The sequence below is a fragment of the Ictidomys tridecemlineatus genome, chromosome 4 (genome assembly GCF_052094955.1).
Source record: "Ictidomys tridecemlineatus isolate mIctTri1 chromosome 4, mIctTri1.hap1, whole genome shotgun sequence".
NCBI lineage: Eukaryota > Metazoa > Chordata > Mammalia > Rodentia > Sciuridae > Ictidomys > Ictidomys tridecemlineatus.
Window position 1 is genome coordinate 198,360,221 of NC_135480.1, and position 25,925 is coordinate 198,386,145.

General features: G+C 39.4%; 3 protein-coding genes and 1 pseudogene across 3 annotated transcripts; 3 read left to right on the top strand and 1 right to left on the bottom strand.

Annotated features, from left to right (window-relative positions):
• The first annotated feature begins 2,518 nt into the window (after positions 1–2,518).
• LOC101977527 (olfactory receptor 1J21) lies at positions 2,519–3,457 on the top strand. Its single transcript, XM_021723706.2, has one exon. It carries the CDS (start codon positions 2,519–2,521, stop codon positions 3,455–3,457), a length of 939 nt encoding a protein of 312 aa, XP_021579381.2.
• A 1,498-nt stretch (positions 3,458–4,955) lies between these two features.
• LOC101966397 (actin-related protein 3 pseudogene) lies at positions 4,956–8,202 on the bottom strand (annotated as a pseudogene).
• A 2,630-nt stretch (positions 8,203–10,832) lies between these two features.
• Positions 10,833–12,048, top strand: LOC101978080 (olfactory receptor 1J21). The gene is made up of 2 exons (XM_078044986.1): positions 10,833–11,734; positions 11,946–12,048. The coding sequence occupies exons 1-2, from the start codon at positions 10,833–10,835 to the stop codon at positions 12,046–12,048; spliced, it is 1,005 nt and encodes a 334-aa protein (XP_077901112.1).
• Positions 12,049–24,926: 12,878 nt separating this feature from the next.
• On the top strand, positions 24,927–25,865 carry LOC144376915 (olfactory receptor 1J21-like). The gene has a single exon (XM_078045179.1). It carries the CDS (start codon positions 24,927–24,929, stop codon positions 25,863–25,865), a length of 939 nt encoding a protein of 312 aa, XP_077901305.1.
• The last annotated feature ends 60 nt before the right edge of the window (positions 25,866–25,925 follow it).

A 25,925-nucleotide genomic window follows, 5' to 3' on the forward strand; every position in this document is an offset into this window, starting at 1 on the left:
AGAGCATAAGTCTTCATGTATCTTCACCTTTAATAATGAGCACAAGGTGTTCGTTATCTACCAATCGTGGAAGAAATGGTAGAGTAGACCTATTTTATGGTTTGGATATGAGGTGTCCCTCCAAAGCTCATATGTGAGATAATGAAAGATGGTTTTGAGGAGAAAAATGATTGGGTTATGAGAGCCTTAACCCAGCCAGTGAATTAATCCCCTGATGGGATTAACAGAGTGGTAAGTAAAGGCAGGCAGGGTATCGCTTGAGGAGGTTGGTTTTGGGGGTTTACCTTTGAGGGTATATATTTTGTGTGCAGCAAGTGAAATCTCTCTCTCTCTCTCTCTCTGCTTTCTGATCCCCATGTGAGCTGCTCCCTCCACCACACTCTTCTGCCATGGTTGTCAGCCCCACCTGATGCCCCACCTGGAGTGGAACCAGCTGTTCATGGTCTGAGACTTCTAGAACTCTGAGCCCACAAATAAACTTTCTTCCTCCACAACTGTCTTTGTCAGGACTAAAAGACCTGACAGTGAAAAAGCTGATTAAAAGGTATATTCAATGGATTTGAAATCATTTTTGTAAAGGGTTGAGTGAAATCATACATTAAGGAGCTATCTTATGGTTTTGTGAGTAACTTACATAGCAAAATGCTGACAGCTCAGCCTTTGGGCTGGGATTTATAGAAACTGCAATGCATTTCCTGGGTCCAGGAATGATGATCGTTATAAGTTTCTGATTCTTTTATTCAGAGAGTGATAGGATTCGAGTGTTTCTAGTGTCCTTGATTTAGCATGGGGTCAGAAGTAGAAACTTTGATATCAGACTCAGCTCCAGCCTGGTTTATTATGGATTCTCAGTCACATTTTTCTAAGGTAAAGAGAGGGCAAGAAGCTTTGTGGATCACCAGGTTCTTAATGGTTATTATTATTATTCCTCCAAGGGTGAACTCTTTCATGTTGCTTCAACAAGTAGTTCTTCCCCCAAGGGAGCCAAAGGCAATGAAGTAATTATATCCTATTCATGTTTAGTTGACCTGGGGATAGTGTAATTGACCCCTAGAGCATCTCCGTGGTTTGTCGACTTAGAACTCACTCTGATTTCGTATTCCATATATGCATCTTGAATACTTCTGAACTGGTAGGTCTTCTGCCTGTCCCAGTGGAACTCTGAGACCCGTGTAGTTTAACCACCGGTTTTACTGTATTTTGAGCCTGCTAGAGAGAAATGCAAGAAACTTCTCCTGGCTCCTAGCTGAAGGTAACTCTACTCATCATCTAGGGAAACTTGTCAGAGATGAAGTAGAATTTATATTAAATAATTTGATTGTAGGTGTTTGTGTATGTTTGTGTCTAGTGTATGCTACTGATCCCTAGCTCCTACTACACTCACCCTACACTATGACAAATAGCACCCTGTAAAGACACTCATATTAAATGGAGTAGCTATCTGAATTTTGAGAGGATAGGAAAAAAACCATATCTCCATGTTGAATTATTTTCTCAAATGGGTTCTAAGTCTAATTTTGAGAAGATATGAGAAAAACATGCCTCCGTTTGTTTATCTTTATTCCATTAAGTCTTTTGGGGATTTGTACCAAATTTTATACCAAATCTCTGAAATTTTATTCATCCCTTCTGCCACAATCCAGGTGTAACAGGTGTTATTTTGTGTCTAAGCTGCTGCTGTAACCTCCTATTCAGTTCCTTGTGAATCTCTTGCCTTGTTGAAATCTGCTTCTCTACCCAGTAAAGAGCAAGTTACTTAAAACTTTCACTTATGTGTTTATTCAAATCTTTTCTTGGGTATACTTTTGCTTTGAGAATAGCACTGAAACTTTCTGTCATGTCAGAAAGGTCTCCGTGTCCTTCCCAGGGTGATCATGCCCTTCAATTTCTCTGTCCTGTGCCCAGGTCCTGTCCTCCCCAAACACCTAACTACAGTGCCCATACTTTGATATTCATATGACAAACTTTTATATCCATGACTCCATGAAGTACATGAGAGAAACAGCATCCTCAACACTATAGTCCCATGAAATAGGACAGTCCATCAAAACTGTGAACATACAAACTTCCTTCCCTAATGTCAGATTTGCATTAGAACTCACAAGTTTCTTAAGTTGGCACCTGGACTCATCTGATGATCATTCATTGATTTCATGGTTTCTTTTCTTTCTTTCTTTCTTTTTTTTAGGTGGACACAATGTCTTTATTTTCATGTGGTGCTGAGGATCGAACCCAGTGCCTCATGCATGCTAGGCGAGCGCTTTACCTCTGAGCCACAACCCCAGCCCCTATTTCATGGTTTCTCCAAAAGATACTGTGTTATAGTTCCTAGGGGGTCAAATAACACAGCTTGTCCAGACAGTCACTAGAGCATTAGTGTGGCGACAGTTGGAGATACTCCAGTTAACATGTACGTACATATTAATTAGCTGAAAATCTATGTTGTTGTATAATACTCCCAGTGACTTCTCATTTGTTCATGTATCCATCTCCTGTTTTCTCTACAGACAAGAAGAGCATGAGGAGGGATAATCAGAGCAGCATATCTGAGTTCCTCCTCCTGGGGCTCCCCATCCAGCCAGAGCAGCAAGGCATGTACTACGCCCTGTTCCTGGGCATGTACCTGACCACGGTGCTGGGGAACCTGCTCATCATCCTGCTCATCAGGCTGGACTCTCGCCTGCACACCCCCATGTACTTCTTCCTCAGCCACCTGGCCCTCACCGACATCTCTTTCTCCTCAGTCACGGCTCCAAAGATGCTCATGAACATGCTGACGCACACTCAATCCATCTCCTATGCTGGGTGCATTTCTCAGGCATATTTTTTCCTATCTTTTGTGGATCTTGACAGCTTCCTTCTGACCTCAATGGCCTATGACAGGTATGTGGCCATCTGCCACCCTCTTCACTACACCAGAATGATGAGACAGAGCCTCTGTTTCCTGCTAGTGGTTGTGTCCTGGATCTTGTCCTTTGCCATCGCTCTTTTGCACACCCTCCTCCTAGCCCGTCTCTCTTTCCTTAGAGGCAACACTGTTCACCACTTCTTCTGTGACCTCTCTGCCCTACTCAAACTGTCCAGCTCTGACACCACCATCAACCAGCTGGTCATCCTCACTGTAGGAGTGGTGGTTATTACCCTGCCACTCCTGTGCATTCTGGTCTCTTATGGCCACATTGGGGCCAGTGTCCTGAGAAGACCCTCCATCAAGGGCATCTGCAAAGCCTTGTCCACATGTGGCTCCCACCTCTCTGTGGTTTCTCTGTACTATGGAGCCATTATTGCACTCTACTTTGTCCCCTCATCCAATAACTCTAACGACAAGGATGTCATTGTGTCTGTGCTGTACACTCTGGTCACCCCCATGCTGAATCCCTTCATCTACAGTCTGAGGAATCGGGATATGAAAGGAGCTCTGAGAAACATCCTCAGGAGAGCAACATTTTCAGCATAGTGGGACTGTCTTTTTACTGTGTGTATATGAGATGTTCTTGATCCCACATGTCTTCCATTTCCTCTCTTAAATGCTGTGTTTTTCATGAATCTTGATGTGGCACTCTAGTTTTCTATCTGCAATTCATCCCAGATAGTTTTTCTGTCTGATTACTTTGATCTTAAGATTTAGGAATGGTTTTTACAAGCATACTTGCATTACTCTCTCTCTTATATTTTTCATTTTCTTAAGGTGTCCCTGTCCATCACACATGTTCCCCCTTTTAATGAGTTGACCTAATAACAAAATAAATGGCTTTCATAAAAGAGCAGGCAATGATCCATGCAGAATTATTATAGGTCTCAAATGGTACACAGATACTTACTTTGAATCCTGTAATTTATGAGGATACTTTTCAACCCTTGGCTAAATTGCTCCCATTTTGCTGGAAATTCTATTTTCATCTTTACAAAAATATTGAAATAGCATGACAACAAAATATCATATAAATATATACATGCATATATAACATTACATTATATATGTATATACCTATTTGTACATATATATGTGACATGAATGCATTTTAAATAGCAATATTAAAAGAAATATTAATTTAAAAATATCTAGGCTTAAAAAAATACAAAATTAGCAATATTTTTGGAGTTTCTATTGTCCTTCTCAATTGTTTTTCTTTCCCCTGGAGATACCCAGCATCTTTACTATTTTAAATAATCCTTGAATGCATTAGAGTTATACATAATAGTGGGGTCATTTGACATGTTGATAAGTGCATGTATCACTTCTATTTTGATATTTCTATCTTGACTGCTGAATATTTCATATAAATGAAATGAGTATATTTATTTATTTATTTTAATGAAATGTCTGACTTTATTAGAATGGTATTAGGCTTTAAATATACCAATTTTGGTAATCAAATTATTGTTTTTTTTCTTTAATAACAAATGACACTAGAGAAGTACAACACTGGCCCAACAGCCTTGTCTTTTCTGTTATAGCAAGAAACAGAATGTGAGTCATCAGAAAGCACTAGCAGGCATCAGTTAGTCCAAGATACTAGGTTCTTAGTTCCAAAAGCACTTGCAAAGAAAACCATTGGTTTTCTGGAATCCATGCATACACCAAGTCTTATGAGGATTTTTGAATTTGTCCTTTACTTGGTCACTTTTTCTTCCTCAAATACTACAGTTTTTCTTTGTTTTTTTCTCATCAAAGTACAAAAAGCATGAAATGTAAACAAATGCTTGCATTACACACTTGGAAGTGTTCAATTCAAGCATTATAGAGCTATCTATATACAGATAAATTCCATCAAATCTTGGATAATTTAATAATATACAAAGTATCAGGGCACAGAATGAACTAAAACCCGCTTGTTTTTGAATACAGAAGATTCAAATATTCAATCTAAAGAAAAATGATCATTTGGCTCTCTTCTACATATGCATGTTGATACACTTATTAAAATATTCCTATATAATCATGTTTGGTCTTACTATTTCAAGTCAGGTTTGAAACCACAAAACCAGCCATCCAGATAAAACAGGTAATGAAAAAGATTCTCTCTTCTCCACTTCCATAACCCCAGTAACTCTGAAGCCAATTGCAACATGACTCCAAACACTGGATTGTGACAACAATTGCTAGGTCCAATTTAATCATAATCCTTTTTGGTGTGGCATACTTGATAGAACTCAGGCATGGAAGCCAGCAGTGAGCCTCCAAACCAAATTGTGTATAGCTGCATGTTGTGTGTAATAACTTGTACATCACTAGGTTTTGGCTTCAATCTACCACCACTCAATTCCTCACTTTATTTCAGCCTGGCATCTACATTTACAGTTCTTTTCAAATCTCTTTGCGTGCAATGTCCAAAGTCCCTGAACATGGTTGAACCTCCAAAGGACAATATTCTTGCAGAGAGGACATCTGACATCCATAGGACAATTTTGAATTACCTCATCTACAACTTCTGAGATAGATTGTGTGAAGTCTGGATTAGCAAATTCTGGATGAAAAAAGATTTCAGGTCCCAAGGATCTCTTATAACCATCAATAGAAAATTCTTTCTTTGAAATAGCATTGATTCCAGTATACTGCTTAATCCACTTTGATCCATCTGTGTCATATTTGATAAACTTTTTTACCAAATCTGGGCAGACATAACTATAGCGTTCCTTTACTACCTTTGTGGTTTCCACAGATTGCTCTGGAGGGACTAACATGAGTGACACCATCTCCACTGTCTATTACTTTACAGTATCTTCCCTGTTTCCTGGACTATTCAGTGGAGGTTCAGTCAAAAGAAAATAATGGTCTTCAGGTTCTGCCCTTAAGTATTTAAAGATCACTTGCTTCATAAACCTTTCCAACAAGTCCCAATCTTCAACTGTGCCAAGGTGGATTGGCCACTTTGTTGCATATGTAAGTTTTTCTATTGCTTCATCACCAATGAAGAAGTCTAGGTCATCAACACCTTTCAGGACCCCCCTTTGGGCTTGATCACCTACTTTTGCTGACTCCTGAATAGCAATACAGGAGGGATGATAAAGTATGCTTCTATTTCCAGCAGATACTAGTTTTGTATATAAGAAGCGCTTCTCTTTTCTCTATCTTCTGCCAACCCAGTCTCCACGCACTGGGTCCCTGAGTCCCCACGCCCACAGGCAGGAAGGAGTGTGGAGGGAAAGGAAAGCCAGGAGGACTGGGCTGGGCGACCACATCTAGGGCGAAGAACACCTGGAGGCAGCGGCCCCATCTCTGCTCACCGTGGTGGGGGGAAGGCGGGGAGGGGTAGCGTGGAGGAAGCCGCTCCCTGGGTGGTCCTAGAATATAAGAATAAGCCTAGAATTGAAGCAGAACAAAATGGACATTTCTGGTGTGAGCTTATAAGAACAAAATGCTGATGAGAATGTGGACAGGTAGAGACTGTACTCATTAGGTTTTAGATGGACATGAAGACTCTATTGGAAACTGGACTAGAAGTCGTCCACGTTACCTATGGTAAAAAATTTATTTACATCCTGTCCTTTACATGAGAATTAGCGTGAGACAGAACTTAAAGGCAATGGGCTAAGTAATCTGGCAGAGGAAACTTCAAGGCAGTAGAGCCATCAGCAGCAGCATAGGTATTGCTGGCAGCATTTAGACAGGTTTACAACAAGAAGCAGTGGAGAAAGATTTAAACAATGTGCAGTTGGGTCAGAAAAAAACCTGTGTAAATTTGGGGCCATGATGCTGAAAAGACTAGCATCATTATCAAGAAGCCAAATACTTTGCACCTGGACAAGAGAAAAGATGACTTGAAAGCATCTTAGCAATTGTCAAGACACCACCCATTCCAGACTCAGTGGTTTGAAAGTAAAAACTCATTGGAAAGACTTTGCTTTGATGAGAGTCAGCGTGTCCTTCTCCCACAGGGTCACATAGGAAGCCCAGGTTTCATTTCACCATACTAAGAAGTCCCTGTAGCCATGTTTCAAGTGGCTTCTGCTCAATCTGCTGGCAGGGCTTGGCATGATCAATGTAGCTCTGGGTTTGCAGGCTTGAGGAATGCAAAAATTACAGGGTCTGGAGGCTTCCACTGAGGTTTCAAAGGAAGGCCTGGGATGCCAGGAAATGAGTGGTAGGTTTGAAATTCCCATGGGCAATGTTGAGGAGGTGGTGCATGAAGTTGTGATAGTGAAACTGAAGCTGCAATGGATACCCCAGGAAGTAAGAGATATCAGGAATGTGAAACATCTATCCATGAAAGCTTCAGACAGGAACCATGTCCATCATCTCTTGAATCAGCTGTAGCACCTTGAGCCCACTGAGGCAGAGCCAGAGGGCTAGGAGGACTAGGGGTACATGCATGTGAATATGTAAGGAGAAGAGAGGCCAGGCTACACTATGGGGAAATTGCCTAAGACGATTCATTTGGGTGCACAGTTTTCTTTGAAGACTTCTGGAGGTGGAATTCTTGACTGGTGGTTCTCTATAATGCAGTGCAATGCTGAAGTGCTTGCTATACCACCAGTTCAACTGGAAGAGTCAGATCCAGTTCTAGCTCCAGCATCAGTACCAGAATTGGTGCCAGCTGCAGTATCAGCTCTACCACCAGCCCTCCAGCTAGATCTAGGTAGCGCCAGTTTCAAACTAGAACCATTCCAGTCCAGGTCTAGCACTATCTATGGTGGCAGAGAGAGCTCCAGTGCAAATTCCAGCTTCAGTGCCAGCAATACAGTCTACTACAGAACGGCATTACCACATTGTTAAGATAAAAGATTAATGATCACTTCTGGATGATCTTCACTAGGTGTGCTAGGGAACTCTCTGGAATGATGCTTTATGCATTGATACAAATGTACCAAATTAATTCACTAGTTCATTAGCATCTGAACTTTTAGTTGTCTGTAACTATATTGCATAATTAAAAAACAATTTCCATATGTACCCTTTTGTTTAGAGATTGAGGGTGTTAGAGTGTTTCTGGCACTCTTTTCTGTGGAGGGGAGTGCTGGGGATTGAACCCAGAGCCTCATGCATGCCAGGCAAATGCTTCATCACTGAGCTACATCCTCTGCCTATCTAATATTCTTGATATAACATGGCGCCAAAAGCAAGAGCCTTTGGTTATCACATCCAACCTCCTGCTTGGCTTATTATGGAATCTGAATTGTACTTTTCCCAAGGTCAACTGAGAAGACAAAAACTCTGGTGAACCATCGAGTTTCTAATTGCAGTCTTTTGATTTTTGTCATGATTCCTCCAAGGGCAAACTCTCTTATGCCTGCTTCAACAAGTGGCTCTTCACCCAAGGGAGCCAAAGGTGATGAAGTAATTATATCTGGTTTGTCTTTAATTTAGAGCTGAGATGGGGGATTGTCCCCAGGTCTACTCCATGGTTTGCAACATTGGTACTCTCACCAATTTCTCAGGAACTGTGAACCAACTCTCTATATATCTACCTTCTTTGATTCTGTGTGGACAGCTCTTCTCTCCGTTGCTATGGAACTTTGAGTGCCTTAGAGACTTTACCTGCTTCACTGTATTTTGTACATTCTAGAGGGACAGAGAAGAACCTTCTCATGATTTGTAGCTGAAGGTATCTATGCTTATTATCTAATGGCCATGTCAGAGCAGGGGTAGAATTTACATTAAACAGTATGATAGCGTGTTTTTCTCTGCATGTGCGTGTGTGTGTGTGTGTGTGTGTGTGTGTGTGTGTCCAGCATGTGCTACCAATCCCTAGATTCTATCCCTCATCACATCATATTATGATAGACAGCTCCGTGTAGAGTAATTTATCTTGAATAAGTATTTATCCAAATTGTGAAGGCAGGGAAAAAAAATCTCCAGATAGCATAATTTGTCTCATACTGATCCTACATCTAATTTTTGAGAAAAAGGTAGAAAAATCATATCTTCTTTTCTTATTCTTAGCTCCATTTTGTGTTGTTGGGTTTTCTTACAAATTCTATAATTTTGTTCATCTCTGGTGCCCTATCCAGGTGCAACAAGTAGTATTTTGTAACTAAATTACTGTAATAAATTATTCAAATTCCTGTTGATGCTCTCATCTTGCTATAATCTGATCTCTATCTAGTAGCAAGCAAGCTTTCTGAAATTCTTGGTCACTTCCTTACTTAATTTTTTAAAGTTTACTATTGTTTTATAATAGCAGAAAAGGTCTTACATACTCTGGCTTCTTGATAATTCTCCAAATCATATATTTACCAGGCTTACCATGGTGTGGAGTTTTCTTTGTTCCTCAAATACCCTATCCCTGTCCTCTCCAGACACTTAATAAGAATGCTCATTATCATAATCTTTCTATAATAGGTTCTTCTATTAAGGACTGCTTTTGAAGAACACATAAAGTATTGGTTTTCTCATCACCTAAGTCTCTTGTAATTTGACAGACTATCAAAACCATATATATATACATTCCCTCCAATTCCATTTTTGAGACTTTATCCTACAGATATATATGATAGTAAGCAAAAAGGCAAAAGAACAATTTGGTTTATTGCAATATTGCTGGAATAGCAAAATATTAGAAACAACCTTTATGTCCAATAGGTAGCTAATTATCATTTTTACTGTCATAAACTGATACCAACATGATAATCAGTAACATAGCTGAATGTATAATCCATCCTAGGTTACAATATAACATTAACATAATTTTAAACATAGGAGTTTTAAAGATGATTTCAATCAAGTTGGGAGAATTAGTACATTGAAATAAATTTTAGTTAATTCCCCAAATGAGGGATGAGAGAGATAGACATTTTTCAGCTTTCAAAGAACAATTTCCTTTAGTTTTAACAATATTTACATAGAATATAATAGATGAGTTATATTCTGCTTTCCTATTCTGTGTGGTTGCTTTCATGGATATTTCTAAGATGAACTGATGTGAAGGAGAAGAAGAGGAATGATAGTATAAGCAACATAGAAGAAATGTCAGAAACATGACCAAAAAATACAGACTAAGAATCTTTGGCATAAAACCTAGGTTAGAAAATGTGAAAAAGGAGAAAATATTATTTGCTTTTGTTAGACAGATGCAAGTCATTGTTTGGCAGGAGAAGATATGACTAGGAAAGTTTAGTATTTCCCAGTATTCTGATGACTTCCATAAAAATGACCTGCTTTGCATTATGGGGATATAGGAAGTAGGATTTGGAAGAGAACCTACTATTGCTGCACAGTCAACAAAAATTCCTACAGAAAGGATGATATGGTATTGAAAATGTTTAGTGGGAAAGACTTTTCTTAAAGGAATGACCAATGAATGTATTGCAAAGCTTGTCACTAGATATTTTGTTATTGGCTGAGATTCATGCTCTTAAACTCCTTGTTTGGATCACTGAAGATGATATTTCCACCAGTTCTCCAGATCCTGCTATCTTGAAAATCCAAAGCAGCCCACCCTGCTCTCTTATCTTGATTAAATCCATAAAAACAAAAGCCAAAGTGTGTTCCAGAGGTGTGGGGAAGGCTAAGAGAGGCCAACAAGCCATAGAGATAATTTATTTTCTATTAGCTTGTTATAAACATGGTCTTACACATAGTTTTCAAATTTTCATCATGAGTTCCTGGACTTCTTAAGCTTGAACCTGGTGGGATCTGATAACCATTCAGATGTCTCATGGTTTTTCAACAAATGTTCAGTTGTTTTATAGGTGGACAAATATCATCCTTTTTCCTGACTCTCACTAGCCCATCAGTGTGGCAAAAAGCCTGAGAGATTCAGGTTAAAATGCACTTACTGACTAATTCAAAGTCATGAATTTGTTGTATAGTATTCCCAATTTTTTTGTATAGTATTCCTTTCACATTTCCAACTCTTGTTTCGTCTCCAGCAAAAGAGAACTTGAAGAGCATGAGGAGGGATAATCAGAGCAGTGTGTCCGAGTTCCTCCTCCTGGGGCTCCCCATCCAGCCAGAGCAGCAAGGCATGTACTACGCCCTGTTCCTGGGCATGTACCTGACCACGGTGCTGGGGAACCTGCTCATCATCCTGCTCATCAGGCTGGACTCTCGCCTGCACACCCCCATGTACTTCTTCCTCAGCCACTTGGCCCTCACTGACATCTCTTTCTCCTCAGTCACGGCTCCAAAGATGCTCATGAACATGCTGACGCACACTCAGTCCATCTCCTATGCTGGGTGCATTTCCCAGGAATTTTGTTTTGTTTTGTTTGCAGATCTTGACAACTTCCTTCTGACCTCAATGGCCTATGACAGGTATGTTGCCATCTGTCACCCCCTGCATTATCCCAGAATCATGAGTCAGAACCTCTGCTTTCTGTTATTAATTGTGTCTTGGGTCTTATCCTTTGCCAATGCTCTTTTGCAAACTCTACTTCTAGCCCGTCTTTCTTTCCTTAAAGACAGCACTCTCCACCACTTCTTCTGTGACCTCTCTGCCTTAGTGAAGCTGTCCAGCTCAGACACCACCATCAACCAGCTGGTCATCCTCTCTGTAGGATCATTGGTTATTGCTGTGCCATTTATCTGCATTCTGGTCTCTTATGGACACATTGGGGCCACCATCCTGAGAAGACCGTCCATCAAGGGCATCTGCAAAGCCTTGTCCACATGTGGCTCCCACCTCTCTGTGGTTTCTCTGTACTATGGAGCCATTATTGGACTCTACCTTTTCCCTTCATCCAATAGCACTAAAGACAAAGATGTCATTGTGTCTGTGTTGTACACTCTGGTCATACCCATGTTGAATCCCTTCATCTACAGTCTGAGGAATCGGGATATGAAAGGAGCTCTGAGAAACATCCTCAGGAGAGGACCATTTTCAGCATAGTGGGAATTGTCTTTTTTATTAATAGGACATGAGACTTCAATACCATGCAAGCTTTATTTTCTCTCTGAATTGCTGTTTGTGAGTCTTGATATGGCACTCTCTCTTTTCAGCATTTATTTCATCTTGGATACAGTTTCTCTCCCTGTTTAATTGTCTTATTGATCATGAAAATCATCGGAAAGTTTACAACAAACAACTTGCACATTTTACCTTTTCCTATAGACATTTAAATTTTTATGCATTCATTATTTTTTTTAAAAAATTGGATAGTCTGTAACCATAGATATTCAAAGCAATTTTTTTACTTTCTCAAGATAACAAAAATATCTTTTGGTGGGTTCATGATTTTATTTTTGTGTGTAATTTTGTAATAAATGTCAAATTTATTTTTCTGAGTAAACTTAGTTAGAAACCTGGTTTTAATTTTGTTTTTTTATTCATTTTTATTTATTTATATTTATTTTTAGGGCAAACATAAAATGTTACATATACACATATGTGTGGACACCATGTGATATTTCCTTTTATGTGTAGAAGTGCATAATGTTGAAATAAAGTATATAGATTTCTTCAAGTACACATGCCTTCTTTCTGTCCAATTGTTCTAAATAGTTTCTTCTAGTTTTTTTTGAAATATATGTCATTTTATAACCTGTAGCTATATTTAGTAACCTGTAGTTACTCTGATGTGAAATAGAGCTCAAGAATTTATTTCTTCTATATAACTATAACTTGGAATCCATTAACCAACATTTTCACCCCTATCTGCCTTATTCTCCCAAGTGTTTTCTACTATCCTATTCATTGTCTTATTCTGGGTTTCGTTGTGCTAGATGATGATAACTAGCCATACAACTTTTTCTTTCTAACTGAGAGGGCCTGGACACAAATTGAAATGAGTTGGCTTCTTATAAAAGGCCAGGACAATCAATGATCTGGACGGAATAGACCCATGTCCCCAGCAATGAACAAAAACTTGATTGGAGCTGTCCAGGTCCATTGAAGGTGAACTGGATATACGATAGAGCAATCAGAGGTTTTTAAAGGTCCACATGGTGGTGATGCGATTTGTGTCCATTCTTATGGTTCAGTCTCTCTGGTTGTGGACTAGAGAATGGCTAGGCAGGATGCAGGAACTCTAGGAAACCTGAAATGAGTTCAAGCAGATCTTTATTTCAGTTTAATCCAACTATATTTTACTTTAAAATGTAAAAAGATACCTCCCTGGCCAAATACATAAATGTAGTATCCTATGTTTCCATATGAAACGGTAAGGTTTTGTCATTAGTTCTTGAGAAACTGTCTCTGCTCAAGGTAAAGGAGATTAACTTCTTTCTATAAATTGATTATGGTGATAGATGCTAATTCTAATGTTTAAATGAAGGAGGAAATTCAAATTTAAGAGGGATGTTGTCACTAGCCAAGTGCTGCTATGCTAACAAATATTCAGTGGGAGTGGAATTTAAACTACTTTGTGTGTGCAAGGTCAAATCCTGAAACCTATAAGTCACTTGAATGTTTTTCAAACATAAGCAATTTTTAACCCATGTTACTAGAAATATTTTTTAAAAATATGGAAATCATAAGTAAAAAAATAATGTATATGGTACATAGTTTAAGTAAATGTGTACATGTACAATGTTGTCTTACCCCTGTATATGTGAGTGTGTTCGCATGTGTATCCAGGTTTCCTAGCCCTTCTTATTGCAAAGGCTCTCCTTTCTCCAATGTTATGTTTTGGCACCTTTGTTGAAACTCAGTTGACTCTAGGCACATTGGTTTATACCTGAGTTCTGTTTCATTGGTGTATGTGTCTGTTTTTATGCCAACACTACATTGGTTTACATTACTATTGCTCTCTATGTAGTATGTCTTGAAATGAACTATTGTGATGCCTTCAGATTTGTTTTTTTCAAGATTATATATTTTGTCTTCATTGTCTGAGGCCTTATCTTCCAAGTGGTCTACTCTGTTGGTGATGCTTTCGTTTGAGCTTTTAATTTGGTTTATTGTTTCTTTCATTTCAAGGATTTCTATTTTTTTTAGCACCTCTATTTCCCTGTTGAGGTGATCTTTTGCTTTCTGTTATGTAGCTCCTTGTTGAAGTGATCTTTCATTGCCTATAATTGCTCTCTTATATCTTCCTTGAGTTCACAGAACGTTTTAACCAGGTACATCCTGAACTCCTTCTCTGTCATTCCTCCTGCTATGGCTGTCAATGATTCTAAGGATGTGGTGTCTTGATTGTTTGGGGGCACTTTCTTCCCTTGTCTTTTCATGTTGCTCCTGTGTCTTCCTTTCCAGCTCTGTGGGTCTGGGGTGTTATTGTTTTTACCCTATAGTTTTGTAGTGCTCTTGTAGGGTTCCAAGACCTCTACTTTGTGGGGAAGGGCAATGTTAACAGATCCCAATGTCAACAATATACCACTTATGAACAATTTGTTGGTATTAAGATGTTTACAGTTTAGTCTCAATGTACAGAAATGTTGGATTCAATTATTATCTAAAATATAATCAGTAGTTTTGTAAAAAGGTTTATAGTTTCTGACGGTGGACAATGAGCTGGGGGGTGGGGCTTAGGATGATATGCTGAGGAGGTAGGATGTGAAGATACAGAGTTAATATATCTTAGGAAGTACAAAGGAGAAATCTAGTGAAGAGGGTTAGTAGCAAGAGAATAGACAGGAAGTAATTTAGGGTAGGCAAGTATGTGGGAAGACAGTAGAGTACAGGAAACAAACACACATATGTATTTAGAAAAATACAGATGTTTAAACAGTAAAATTTGGAGGAGAAAGAAAAATGAAAAAAATAAAAAGGAAAAGAAATAAAAGGGCATATACAACACCTCTATATTATATTATTCAGATGACTCAGTCCTCAAAGTCCTATTTCATGCAAAGTTCCCGGTTTCACTTATGTTGGGGGTGTGAGGGCCAGAAGATGGAGGGATAGAAGAGAAAACCAACAAACCAACAAACAAAAAACTTGAAGGAAGAAACCAGAGTTGAAGCTAGCTTTAGAGATCCGCATCTTTCCTGCTTCTCTTCTCATCCAATAGTTGGGGTCGTCTGTTGTAAGCTGCTGTCTCTGCCCTCAGGATGGCGGAGGTAACCAGGGTGGGAAGACTGGTCCTGGTGCAGGGTGCCTGAACGTGGGGAGTGGCACCTGCCAGTCCCTGCAAGGAGACTGCACCTCACGGGTCTCTTTTTGGGACCGCTCATATGGCTCGAGTGCCGGGTACTATCTCCTGTCTTGCCTGGAGGTTTCCCAGGTCCTGGTCTCTCCCCCTCCCCCAGCAGTTCCCAATTGAGGAAACTCTCCCCCAGGGGCTCCGGTAGCCAGCTCCTTGGTCGCACTGCACACCTGTGTTGGGCAGCTACTCTGTTGGATTACCACTGAGGGTACCTGGCCGCTGGAGATCTGATCTGGGAACTGACCCCACCTAATGTGGCAAGAATGTTGAGCCAAGATGGCGGAGGCCTGCTTTCAGGGCCAGGGTGTCTGGTGAGGTGGGGGGAGCGATGGCCTTGTGCTGTAGGTAGGTAGCAGCTGGGTGACCTGCGTGGAAGCAGAGCGAGGTCTTGGCGATCTGCAGATGTGTTGATAGGTGATTCTGCTGAGGCTCTGGCCGAGTCCTGAGTGGACTGGAACTTTCGGCTTTGGGCCTGCTCCAACACCAGGCATCCTACTGGAACGCTGAGGCCCAGAACCCTGCTCTGGGTCACAGCACTGGTGATTTCTGCGGAGAACAGCTGGACAGGGGTCCCCTAACACTCTCAGAGATGGAGGATGCCCACTAGGTGAGGTCTGCAGGAGGGTGGTGCAGGGCAGAGGCTGCTCACTGCCTTCCCACCGCCATGTTCTCTCCCAGCACAGGTTTGGTTTTTTGATTTTGCTTTTTCCCTTAAGGATGCTTGGGCTATTCAGGCTCTTTTGTACTTCCACATAAACTTTAGGATTCTTTTTTTCTAGTTCTGTGAGGAATGCCAGTGGTATTTTGCTGGAGACTGCACTGAATCGTTAGATTGCTATGTAAAGTATGGACATTGATTGTATCCACCCTTCCTCTCCATAAACATGGGAGATGTTTCTACCTTTTAGTGTCTTCTTAACTTTCTTTCCTCAGTGTTTTAAAATCATTATCATGGCACTCTTTTACTTCCTTAGTTAAGTTTATTCCTTGGCGTTTTATAGTATTGTTTTGTGACTATTGTGAATGGGATCACTTTTGTAATATTTTTATCACTACATCTATTATTGGTAAATAGAATCGCTGGTGATTTTCTTATGTTAATTTTTATCCTGTTATTTTACTGAATTTATCAGTTTTAATAGTCTTTTGGAAGAGTCTTCTGACTTTCTATGTATAGAATCACATCATCTTCAAATAGAATTTGCATGCCTTTTAGTCATTTCTCTTTCCTAATTGCTTTGACAATTAGTAGTGAGTGTGGCAAAAAAGTGAGTGTGGACACTTTTGTCCTGTTCCTGATCTTAGAGGAAATGTTTTCAGCATTTCTTCATTCAGTATGTTGCTAGCTAAGCTGTGTCATACGTAGGCTTCATTATGTTGAGATATCACCCTTCTATACCCGTCATAACAAGGTCTCATCATGAATTGGTCTTGAATTTTATCACATGGTTACTCATCATGAATTGGTATTGAATTTTTTCACATGGTTACTTATGATTATATGATTTTTATCTTTCTTTCTATTTATGTGTTACTGTTTTTGTTTTGTATTTGTTGAATCATTCTTCAGTCCTGCAATAAAACCAGTTTGATCATGTTGTATGATATTTTTGATGTGAACATAACAATATTCAATTCCCTTGTAATTTATTGAGGATTTTTGCATGTAAGTTCATCAGGTATATTCATTTATAGTTTTTTAAAATTTTGTTGTACCTTTTTTCAGGATTTGGTAACAGAGTAATGCTTGCCTCAGTATAAACTTAGAAGGGTTATTTTAATTCTATGGACTGTTTTGAGAAACACTGGTATTAGTTCTTCAAAAGTTTGGTAAAATTCTGCGGTGAAGCCTCTTGTCCTTGGATTTTCACTTTGGAAGGTACTAGGAAATGACATTGATCAAATTGTGTGATGTGTGATGTGCATGTGAAAATATGGCAAAATAAATCCCACTATTATGTATAATTGTGATGTACCAAAGAAAAATTTAAACTTATTGACTTGATCTCATTAAGTATTATTGATCTATTTAGGTTGTTATATCCTCTTGATTCAATTTTGGTAGGTCACATATATCCAGAAATCTGTCAAGTTCTTCTAGCATACATGTTTTTAAAATCCCTAGTCATCCTTTGAGTTTCTTTGTTATTAGTTTCAATGTCTCCCTTTTCACCTCTATTTTTGTTTATTTGGGTCTACTTTCACTTTTTTTGTGGGACTAGTTAAGGTTTGTCAATTTTTTTTTTTTTTTGGTACAGGGATTGAACCCAAGGATGCTTAACCACTGAGCCAAATTCTTAGCCCTTTTAATTTTTTATTTTGAAACAGGATCTCGCTAAGTTGTGTAGGGCCTTGCTAAATTGCTAAGGCAGGCTTTGAACTTGTGATCCTCCTGTCTCAGCCTCCTGAGCACTGGGATTACAGGTGTGGTCACAGCACCTGGCAAGTTTTGCAATTTTATCTTTTCAAAGACCCAAGTCTTTGTTTCATTGACCCATTGTATGTTTATATATATATTTTTTTGCTCTGATCTTTATTATTTATTTCCTATCAATAATTCTGGATTTGATTTCTTTTTCTAAGTTTCCTGAGATGCATCACTTATTTGAAATCTTTCTTTTTTCTTGATGTAGGCACTCATTGCTTTAAACTTTTTTCTTAGTACTGCTTCGCTTGTGTCTTACATGTTTTGGTATATTCTGTTTCCATTTTCATTTGCTTAGGAATTTTAAATTTTCATCTGACTTCCTCAGTGACCCACTGTTTATTCAGAATCCATGTATTTTCCCAAATCTAAATTTTCTGTTGTGGTTGATTTCTAGTGGGACATGGTTGGGGCTTTTATTCTTGATTGTTTCAGTGGTCGTGCCTGTCAGGGATCAAGCAGAGACAGGTGGTGACTGTAGCCAGGCAGAATTTCTCCCAGCTGAGGTAGCCGCAGGAGCAGGAAAGAGAAGAACACATTAGTACCGGGCAGTTTCTCTCTAGACGTTTGTGGCTTAGAGCCCTGTGGACAGCCACAGGTGGGATGTGCTCAAGACTGACCCAGGAGGCCCCTGGGGACTGGAGATCAGTGAAACCACACAGTTCTTTCTCTGCCTTGTCAGTGGTACCATGTGAATTCCTGAGAGCAGGGTGTCGAGAACAATGTGTGCCATTGCCTTCACTGCTGGCACCCACATGAAACCCCATGTCATGGACCATGCTCCTTGTCTCCGAGGGTAGGCTCCTGATGCTCTGGTTCTTATGGGTTTCACCCTCTGTCCAAACCTGTGACCCCACACCTGCTCCCTAGAATGCAGTACTCTCAGTGGGTTTGTGTCATTATTACTGAGTTAAATTTTATTCATCTCATAGCTACCCAGTGAGCCAGGGCAGTGGACGTCTGTGGGTCTCAGGAATGGGAACATGCAGGGGTTTCTGACCCCTGAGCCGTCCAAATTTAGGCAGTAAGTTTCTTTCCGAGATGGTTCCTGGCTATAGCACCCTGGTAGTTTTCTGGGTAACTCAGGTTTTTTTTTTTTTTTTCAGCTGCAAAAGTATTTTTTGTTTTCCTTACTATGCTGCTGTCATAAGTATCTGGATTTTCAAGGTTTCCACTTTTTTCCAGTTGATTGTGGGTATTCTAGCAAGACAATGTACCTCAATAAGCAGCTGTACATTTGTTGCTTTGGCTCTTATTTGTGGAAGAGCAGGTGAGTGCTGGGTACCTCTATTCAGTCATCTTCCCAAGTTTATTATTTTTTGGTACTGGAGATTTAGCCTAGGGACACTTTACAACTGAATTACTTGCCCAGCCCTTTTCATTTTATTTTATCTTTATTTTGAGCAGACTCTCACTAAGTTACGGATGTTGGCCTCAAAATTGCAACAATCTTTCTATCAGCCTCTAATTTGCTGAGATTATAAGTGAGCATCACCATACTGATCCTAACTTTATTTTTGATAAACAAAAAGTAGAAAAAACTAGAAACAATCTAAATATGTATCGACTGGGGAAGGGTAATGGATTATCGTATGTTCCTTCTGTGGAATAATATAGAATAATACAGGAAAAAAATGAACCTCTGAAATTTAAGATATAGACTTACTTTCACAATGTTGAGTGAAAACCATTATGTATACAGATTAACAAATGAAAGAGTGTATTAAATGAAGTTGACAAATGTGCAAAGTTAATCAGTGATGATAGATATCAGGAGACCATTTACCCTTTGGAAGGCACAGACTGTGAGAAAAAGAAAGCTTTCTGTGATGTTGGAAATCATCTATCCTTGTCCTGAGTGATCATTTCATTAGTGTAATATATTAGTCAGGTTCTTCCTAGGAGAAAGAACCAATAGGATATGTATACCTATGGTAATGAAAGGGGATATATTAGAATGATTTACATCATCAAAAGCCAGACAGTGCCACCATGGCCGTTTGCATGCTGCAGAACTGGAGGAACCAGTAGTTGCTTAGTTCACGAAGCTGGAACTAATGTTGAAGCCCCAGTTTGAGTCTGAAAGCCTGGGAACTCCCTAGAGAATTGCTGCTCGGGGCCCATGTCTGAAGAGTGAAGGAGCCAGATCATGATGTCAGGTGAGGCTGACAGCAGCAATCAAGGCACCCACTCAAGAAGAATCAAGCTTGCATACACCTCAGCTTCCTCCTTCCTCCACCTTTTGTTCCATCTGGGCCCCACGCCTATTGGACAGTGCCACCCATGTTCAGGGAAGGCCCCTCCTCAGTTTGCTGTTCTACATGCCAATCATCTCTAGAAACACCTTCATAGACACTCCCAGAAGTCTTAATTCTGGGTGTTTTACTCAATTTTTTTTTTCCACAGTGATCAAAAGATATGACAAAAACAATTTTAGAGGGCTGGGGATGTGGCTCAAGTGGTAGTGCGCTCACCTGGCATGCGTGCGGCCCAGGTTCGATCCTCAGCAGCACATACAAAGATGTTGTGTCCGCCGAGAACTAAAAAATAAATATTAAAAAATTCTCTCTCTCTCTCTTTTTTAAAAAAAAGAATTGGAAAGTTAAAATTTATGTGTTAAAAAAGTATGTAATACCTCAATGAATATTGTCAAGAAATGAAAGTCTTGTTCCTTACTTTAGAGGAGATGCTTTCATTTTGTTTTCTCCATTCAGTATGATGTTGGCCTTGAGGTTGTTAAATACAGCCTTTATAATGTTGATGTCAGTTCCTTCTATTCTTAGTTTCTCTAGCATTTTTAACATGAATGGATGCTGGTTTTTATCAAAGCCTTTTTCTACATTTATTAAGACAATCATATGATTCTTGTCCAGATTCTCAGGCTATCCAAAGATCTTGAATATGTTAGAGGTTAAATTTCACCTTTATTAAAATATCATCTCACTAAATATGATGACAAATTTTATTTTATGATGTGACTTTTTTTGGCAAATGTATTACATGGAGGATTATTAATTAATTGCACATTTCTTGGCAATCATATGATTCTTGTCCATCTTTAATTCTATTTATGTGATGAATTACATTTGGTGATTTACATATGAACCAACCTTGCATTCCTTAGATGAAACCCACATGATTGTGGGGTACTATGTAATAAAAAATTTTCAGGATTCAGAAGAATGAGAGAAGCTTGATGTAGAAGAGGATACAGATGAAGTTCTTCCAGAAAATGATATCTGGTACTTGAGAAAGTAGTAATGACATTTGTTAATACAATGAGATCCTTTTTTTCTATACTGTTAATCAAATAAGAAATATAGCAGTCATAGATTTACTTTTTACCCTTTCACATGTAAGGAAAGTGGGAGGTGCAATGATGTCTTTGGTTTGAGAAGGAAATGCTGTCGGTCCTTTGCTTCTAGGAAAACAGGTGGGTTGGTTGGATCTTTATCACCATGGAGACAGATGGTCAACCGTGTTCTTTGGGAGCCACCCCAGAGCTACTTTAGCATCTGTACTGGCCTTGAGCCAAGAAGATTTTGGACTTGCATTGCAGCTGCACAATGGCCATGATCTCTGTCTTTGCTCAGCTAGGAAGTTTGCTCTCCTGTAGCTCAGGAGTTGGGTTGGACAGCCCACCTCCTGTCTTATTTGGTGAAGAACATTCTATGGATAACCTTTGTTTCAAGTTTTCCCATATGTAATAAAGCAAACGTGGGCTCTCACTCCCTCTTTTTTTCCAGTGGGGAAGCTTGACCCCTAAAGTGGTAGGGACATCCACCCCCACTTTCCAAAATTACATCCATGTGTGTCCTGTGGTCTTTTCCTCACCTTCTTTTTTCTTAGCTTTATTTCTCCAGCAGCCTACTCCTCGCAGAGGAACTCCGTTTCCATCACCCATGCGGGATGTGGGTGGGAATGATCTAAAGGCTTGAGAAGCCATTCCTGAGGTCTAAATATCTTATGGGAATCCTTCACTCAAATGCCAGTTTCAATTAGAGGTTTTATATACTATAAGCAGAACCATATAATATTTATAAAATTTATAAAACCATAATATTTATAAAACTCACATATCTTCCCACCTTGAATAATGACCATATGATATTAATTTTTCACCAGACATTGAAGAAATGCAGTTGTTGATGTATGGAGTGAATTTGGAATCAATTCTGTAAGGAGCTTAGTGGAAAGCTGATAGTGAATGGTTATTTTGTGGTATCATGAGAATCTTGTACCAATGGAATACTGACACTATAGCTTTTTGACACGAGAGATTTGTAGAGACTGTATTCCATTTCCCAGGATCTAGTGGTGACTATATTTTCCCCTCTTTTCATCGGAGAATTAAGGGGATAGTTGTAAAATAACATGGAATTCAGAACCAACACACTTGGATTGTCACACTCAACCTCCACCCTGTTTTTTGATGACCTCTGATTCACACTTACCCCAAAGCAAACTGAGAAGGCTTTTTGATTCATCAGGTTCCTAACAGTTGCTCTGTGGTTATTGTCATTGTTTTTAAGGGAAGAGGGTGAATTCTCTTAGGCCAACTTCAATAGGGAGTTCTTCTCCCAAGGGAAGCAAAGGAAATGTCTCTAATTTGGAGCTGGGGATGGAGGCATTGCCTCTAGGATCTCTCCATGGTTTGTAAAATTATTACACTAATTGTGAACAAGTGTTTATCTATATATCTACGTTGTTTCTTTCACTCTGAAGGGATGACTCTTCTGACCATTGCTGTGGAACTTTGAGCCTTTGGAGACTCTTCTTATTTCACTGCATTTCATGTCTTTTAATGGGAAATGGAAGAATGTTCCCATAGCTAGTACCTGAAGGTAACTGTGCTCATGATCTAATGACCAGTCAGAGTAGGGGTAGAATTGGCAGTTAGTGGTATGATTAAGTGTGTGTGTGTGTGTGTGTGTGTGTGTGTGTGTGTGTGTGTGTGTGTGTGTGATAAAGCAGTCAGGGCCTATAGTCTTTATGAGAAAAGTTTGGTTATGTTAATGGCCAGAGAACTTTTTTGACCTCTGTTTCTTTTTTTTTTCTTTTTAGTTGTATATAACCCCAGAATATACTCTGACATTGTCACTAAGTTATGGAACTCAACCCACTCCAATTCAATCCCTGGAACTCCCCCTAACTCCCTGCTCCTCTCCTTCCACTCCACCAATCTCTGTTCAGGAGATTGAACAGAGGAGGAGCCCATGGTGCCACGTTCATGCATGCACCCACGAAAATTCAGTTAGATGGATTACACTGTCTTCCCTTTTCCTGTCCCCTTTCCCTCCCCCTTAATCCTCTTCATCTACTGTACTAATCTTTCTTCTATTTTGATGACATGGATGTGTTTGTAGGTGTGTGTATGCATCCACGTTCATGGAGTGCAGCTGGTTCCTAGACTCCACCTCTCCTCACACACCTCCTTGTGGAGTAATTTACCTTCAACTAAGTGTATATCCAAATTTTGAGAAGATAAGGCAGAATCAAGTTTCCATGTAGAAGAGTGAATCTCTAAATGATCTTATATTTCATTTTTGAGAGTATATTTGTAAAAACATTTCTCCTTTGGTGTACCTTCAACCTCACTAGGTCTTTTGGAAGTTCCTTGAAATTTTATACCAAATCCCTGTAATTTTACTCATATCCTCTGCCACAATCCAGGTTTTATATTGTATTCAACTGCTACCATAACCTCCTATTCAGATTCCTGCTGACTCTATGGCCGTGTTGTAATCTGATCTCTAACCAGCAGACAGACAGCTACTTAAAATTTTTCTTTGCTTTTCTTCAATCTGAGTTTAAGTGAGCTATTTATCTGAGAATAGAATTGAAACAATCTATTTTAGCAGAAAAGTTCTTATAACTGTTCTGAATAGTTCCTCACGCCATAACTTTTTCAGGATGACCATAATCTTGACCACAATCCTTTCTTGGTTCATCAAGGTCTCTTGCCCTGCCATTTACAAATACCTAATTGGAAGTGCCTGTTTTTATATCTGTCATGTGACTTTTCTTCTATTAAGGACTCCTTTTAAAGACCACATAGGAATCAACTTCCTCATCTGCTTGGCCTCTTGTAATTCAATGTCTTTCAATGTCATGACTCTACATTTCCTCCACTTTTATTTCTAGGAAATTGTCCTATAGATATATAGACTAATTGTCAAAATCTCATATGTACATACGTAATTCATATCAGTATTTTTAGAAATAGCAAAAATATTAGAAATAACCTACATGCCCAACCAACAGCTAATTGTGATTTTCATTGCGATAAACTAATAGGTACTCACCTGTTAATTAGTCACATAACTTAATGTATTATTAATCTCAGGTAACAATAGCATATTAACAAAACTTTTAACTTACTTTGCTCAAGAATGTAGAAACATTAAAGAGTTTCAATAAAGTGAGAGAATTGGTACATTAATGCAAATTTTAGTTAACCCCCAAATGGGTGATGAGTCCAATCTTGAAACATCTCTCCAGCTCTCAAAGACAAAAGATGCTCAGAGCGAGTGAGTCTTTATATGATACAGATTCTAATTTCAATAGCTCATCCTGCTCTCTTTTCCTATCATGTTATGATTGTTCCAATGGAAGGTGTAAAACAAACTGACTTGAAGGAGAAAGAGAAATGAATGATTAGCAAAGTAGAAGAAATGTTAAAGTTATGACAAGAAAAGTAAAATTAAGAATCTTTGATACAAGAAGTTAGAAATGAAATAAAGGAAGAGGTTTTATTTTCTTATTCTAGATAGACATTTAAAAAGAACTTCTTCATTGACAGATCCTAGATGTGACTGGAAAAGTTAAATATTTTCTGAGTACTTAAATAGCAATGATTTGCTTTGAGCTCAGGGAACGAATGTGACTGGGAAGTGGAAATTTGGATCAAAATTGTTGAGTGCGAAAGAATTTTCTTAAAGGCAGACCTGATGGATTGGTTACAAGGAATGTCAACAGACATTTAATGTTATTGGCATAGATTCTTGCCCTGGATGACCTTCATGGACTTGCTACAGATGATATGTCCACCAACTCCACAGTTCCTGATATCTTGTAGATCCAAAGCAGCCACTGGATTCTCTTCAATTGATCGGATCCCTGGAATTAAAGCATTAGCTAACTGTGTTTAAGAGGAATGGAGAACGTTAAGAAAGGCCAACAAACCATTAGTGTTTATCTACAAATTTTCTATTAACTAGTTACTGACCTGGCCTTGCAACTAACCCTAATCTCACATTTCCATCATGGACTCCTCAAGTGGGTATGATCTGATGATATTCAGATACTTCATGCTTTCTTCAAATATATTGTGTTGCTTTCTAGGTATACAAATAATATCCTTTTTTTCTGAGCCATTACTAGTTTACTAGTGTGGCAAAAGCTCACCATATACAATTAAAACACACATACTAAGTAGTTGAAAACCCTGCCTTAATTTTGTAATAGTTAAAATCACTTCTCATTCTTTCCCATTTCCATCTCTTCTTCTTCTCCAGCAAAAGAGAGGAAGAGCATGAGGAGGGATAATCAGAGCAGCGTGTCCGAGTTCCTCCTCCTGGGGCTCCCCATCCAGCCAGAGCAGCAAGGCATGTACTACGCCCTGTTCCTGGGCATGTACCTGACCACGGTGCTGGGGAACCTGCTCATCATCCTGCTCATCAGGCTGGACTCTCGCCTGCACACCCCCATGTACTTCTTCCTCAGCCACTTGGCCCTCACTGACATCTCTTTCTCCTCAGTCACGGCTCCAAAGATGCTCATGAACATGCTGACGCACACTCAGTCCATCTCCTATGCTGGGTGCATTTCCCAGGTATATTTTTTCTTGTCATTTGGGGGTCTCGACAGCTTCCTTCTGACCTCCATGGCCTATGACAGATACGTGGCCATCTGCCACCCACTCCACTACACCACCATGATGAGTCAGAATCTCTGTTTGCAGCTAGTTATTGTGTCTTGGATTTTATCCTCTACCAATTCCCTTGTACACACCCTCCTTCTAGCCCGTCTCTCTTTCCTGAAAGAAAACATCCTGCACCACTTCTTCTGTGACCTTTCCACTTTACTTAAGCTGTCCAGCTCTGACACCTCTATCAATGAGCTGGTTATTTTCATTATAGGATCGATGGTCATAGCTGTGCCATTCATATGCATTCTGGTCTCTTATGGCCACATTGGGGCCACCATCCTGAGAAGACCCTCAATCAAGGGGATCTACAAAGCCTTGTCCACGTGTGGCTCCCACCTCTCTGTGGTTTCTCTATACTATGGAACAATTATTGGGCTATATTACCTGCCCTCATCCAATAATGCTGAGGACCTGGATGTCATTGTGTCTGTGTTATATGTTCTGGTCACCCCCATGCTGAATCCCTTTATCTATAGTCTGAGGAATCAGGATATGAAAGGAGCTTTGAGAAACATCCTCAGTAGAGGAACATTTTCAGTATGATAGAGTTTTTTTTCTATTATGGATATTAGACCTTCTCAATCCCTCACATGTATCACTTTC

What these genes read in the sequence shown, in the direction of transcription:
- LOC101978080 (XM_078044986.1), top strand. Translation starts at nt 10,833, where the DNA reads ATGAGGAGGGATAATCAGAGCAGTGTGTCCGAGTTCCTCCTCCTGGGG. An exon ending in CGGGATATGAAAGGAGCTCT is followed by an intron (nt 11,735 to 11,945) that starts GAGAAACATCCT and finishes TCATGAAAATCA; the next exon opens with TCGGAAAGTTTACAACAAAC.
- LOC144376915 (XM_078045179.1), top strand. Translation starts at nt 24,927, where the DNA reads ATGAGGAGGGATAATCAGAGCAGCGTGTCCGAGTTCCTCCTCCTGGGG.
- LOC101977527 (XM_021723706.2), top strand. Translation starts at nt 2,519, where the DNA reads ATGAGGAGGGATAATCAGAGCAGCATATCTGAGTTCCTCCTCCTGGGG.